Source organism: Zea mays, chromosome 6 (genome assembly GCF_902167145.1).
Source record: "Zea mays cultivar B73 chromosome 6, Zm-B73-REFERENCE-NAM-5.0, whole genome shotgun sequence".
NCBI lineage: Eukaryota > Viridiplantae > Streptophyta > Magnoliopsida > Poales > Poaceae > Zea > Zea mays.
Window position 1 is genome coordinate 110,406,383 of NC_050101.1, and position 3,104 is coordinate 110,409,486.

General features: G+C 53.8%; 1 protein-coding gene across 2 annotated transcripts; it reads left to right on the plus strand.

Annotated features, from left to right (window-relative positions):
* The first annotated feature begins 677 nt into the window (after positions 1–677).
* On the plus strand, positions 678–2,512 carry LOC100191568 (uncharacterized). 2 transcript variants are annotated; one of them, XM_008649065.3, is made up of 3 exons: positions 678–1,081; positions 1,528–1,704; positions 1,847–2,512. In XM_008649065.3, exons 1-3 carry the CDS (start codon positions 902–904, stop codon positions 2,360–2,362), a joined length of 873 nt encoding a protein of 290 aa, XP_008647287.1. In that variant the 5' UTR covers positions 678–901; the 3' UTR covers positions 2,363–2,512. The 2 variants fall into 2 exon arrangements, with proteins under 2 accessions (XP_008647287.1, NP_001130470.1); NM_001136998.1 differs by having other exon boundaries at positions 840–1,081; positions 1,528–2,473.
* The last annotated feature ends 592 nt before the right edge of the window (positions 2,513–3,104 follow it).

Here is a 3,104-nt window from a genome sequence, read left to right on the forward strand (position 1 = left end):
GGCGTCTTGGTCACGGCCACGTTAGCGCTGCGTCAGCGGTGTAAGCATCTCGGCGTTAAGAACTGTACCATCGAGCCGTGTTATCTCGTCGCCACGGTCTGTGGCTGTGACGTTGAGTAAAGGGTCCAAAAACGATTAAGTCGTGAACAATTTTTTTAAAAAAAGTTTAAATACAAAAACTTCGGGATCTTCAACTGCACTAATAATCACGCCGCAAAGCCTTTACTGCTACAATGGACTCTCTCTACGGACTATGGTAGAGTAGAGTCGTCATTGAACAGGCTGGTTTAGGTGCACAGTAGTTGCCTCGGCCATGCCAGCATCAGACAATTGTACAGTCGTCCTACCTAATAAGCTTGCACTAGAAGGAAAATCCACAAAGACAACAACGCCTGCTCTTACTTTAGTTAAGCAATTAATCACAACACCTTCCCTTCTTCCGTGCTATGTAATGTATAGAACCTCGAAACGACCTTTGCGTTGTGTCCAGCTGCGATATACACACTACACTAACAATTTCCATGATTGCTGTCTGTCTGTCAGTCTGTCATGCTCATATCGCAACCATTCCATTTAAAAAAACAAAAGAACGGGAGAGGATCGTCCGAGGCCAGTTTAGTCAATTCGCTCAACACTAACGCTGAAAAGCGTCCAGGCAACGACCACATTCATGATGAAAAAACCAGGAGGAGAATTTTGATTGCTGGATTGTCGCCGTCAGCGGCAACCACCGCGCGCGCGCGCGTACCAGTTCCGGAAAAAGAAACAGCAGCCTCTGCCCTTCGTTTTTATACGCTCACCCGACGACAGGCGATGGGGGGAACAGCTATAGCCCTGCAGTTAGTAGCATCTCGTTTCAGAGCTCAGAGGAGGGAGGAGGAAGAAGAAGCAGCAGCAAGGCATGGATTGCTGCATCTGCAGCCCCGTGGCGTCCGTGTACAGGCTGCCAAGGAACGCCATCTGCGCTCCCTGCCACCAAGGCGCCAAGGCCATCATCGGTTTCCTCGACAGGGATGGTGAGCGGGAAGAGGACGACGGCGGTGGCCGTTCTGTCCAGCTCCAGCCTCGCGGCTCGGCCAAGGTAACCGCTGCTCACTTGATGATCTGTTCCTTGCGGTTCCTGGTCCAGCTTTTCTTTACGTACGTGTCTGAGTCTTCTTGTCCCACCCGATTGTTCCGTTCCTACGTCACAATCGTAGGATGATGGTTGACGTACGTATGCTTCAACTCAAAGGTATTCTCTAGAATTGATGGCGGGATGCTAACGGATGCTTGAGGTTTGCTTAAGCAACATCGTTACATGTATATATACACTAGTACGTCTTGCGTTAGAACAGCCGAGATTTGCCTTCTTTCTGCAGCCAGCAGCAGGGACGCTGAACATGTATCGAAATTATTTCTGTTTGATGCAAAGTTTAACTAGTTGCTGACAGTGAATTCAGAGGTGGTGCTGATAGAAAGGGCTTTGAATAATGGCTGACAGAACTCTGTTTTTTTCTTCTTTTTGTTTTGTTTAATTCAATGAAGGGGCTGAGAGATGCGTGGGAGCAGGTGAAGGAGATGAGAGCCAGGGAGGAGGAGACCAGGCAGAGAGCTGCCTTCCTCCAGCACGGCTTCGCGTCGGCGTGGAAGGAGGGAATCCACACCGACATCGTCGTCAAACCTGGCACCGGTCCCGCGATTCCAGCCCACAAGGCCATCCTGGTGAGTGGGCTTCCGGCCGGGCCTAATAATACAAGTGGTCGACGGACGAGTTGGTTGGGCCGGACCGGGCCAGGCCTCTTCCGCATATTAAACCGATCGAGCCTCTCAGCTCACGAACTCCACGCCCGATCCATTCGTGCAGGCCGCGCGGTCGGAGGTGTTCCGGCACATGCTGTCCGGCGACGACCGCTGCAAGGCCCCCGCCGGCGGCTCCATCTCGCTCCCGGAGCTCTCCCACGACGACCTGTCCCTCCTGCTCGCCTTCCTCTACACAGGCGCTCTGGAGGCGCCAGGAGAAGGAGGAGGAGAGGCCAGCCAGGACCAGGAGCGGCAGCTGCACGCGCTCCTCGTCGCGGCCGACAAGTACGATGTGCCGTTCCTGAGGCGGGTCTGCGAGGCGCGGCTGGCGGCGGGCGTGGCGCCCCGGAACGCGCTGCGGACGCTTGAGGTCGCCGAGCTGAGCTCCAGCGCCGCGCTCATGGAGCGCGCCATGGGCGCCGTCGTGGAGCACGCCGAGGAGGTCGTGTTCTCGGCGGAATACGAGCGGTTCGCCGCACGGAACGCGGGGCTGTGCGTCGAGATCACCCGCGCGCTGCTGGCCAGGATGCCGACGCCGGCGAGGAGTGATGGCCCGTGCTTAGAGCTTGGAAGCAGCTAGCTGATGCATGCAGTTGTATTGTATCAGATGATGATGGATCGGAAAGAATACTACTCTTGTTCCAGTTTCGAGTCACGACAATATGTAATTGTAAACGCATAAGTTCTTCTGAAACACGGGCGAGCACGATGAGCAAGACTGCAAGAACAACACAGTACAGTACAACACGGCGCGTCTCATGTCATCGAGGGTCGAATAGCATGGATTATCTCGGTAGATAGGCGACTGAACATGCCTGAGTTCATGGGACAGGCAACTCTGAATGAGTTGGTTGGTGGTAAAAAGAACAAGTGGTCGGAGTTGCTTCTCCCTCGACCTCGAGTCGAGCCTGAACGACGACGACTTGTGGTTGTGGCTTGTACACCTGCCGGCTGCCGCCAGCCGATCTGGGCAGGATCTCGGCCCACACACTGTTAGGCGACTGTTTGGTTCGTGGCTAATTATGTCACACTTTATCTAAGATAGGTTAATAGTTCGAATTGAACAACTAACCGTAGGCAGAAAAGTTAGACAAAGTGTGGTAAGTTAGGTAGCCGATCGTTGATTTATGTAGCTGTCCATCGTTGGCATACTATTCGGTACACACCGAACAATCCGGTGCAATAGCGTCCGAGAGTCCCTAGTTGCGGGGTCTCTCTACTCAGACTGTCCGGTCCCACACCGGACAGTCCGGTGCACAATGAGCAATTACTGTTGACTATTCGGTGCGTCACTAGAGCGCTGGCTGACTGCCCTCTTCTTG

Excerpts from the sequence above, each read along its gene's own strand:
- LOC100191568 (XM_008649065.3), top strand. The coding sequence starts at position 902 with ATGGATTGCTGCATCTGCAGCCCCGTGGCGTCCGTGTACAGGCTGCCA. Across the intron at positions 1,082-1,527 it reads AGCCTCGCGGCTCGGCCAAG|GGGCTGAGAGATGCGTGGGA; the intron begins GTAACCGCTGCT and ends AATTCAATGAAG. Across the intron at positions 1,705-1,846 it reads CAGCCCACAAGGCCATCCTG|GCCGCGCGGTCGGAGGTGTT; the intron begins GTGAGTGGGCTT and ends CCATTCGTGCAG.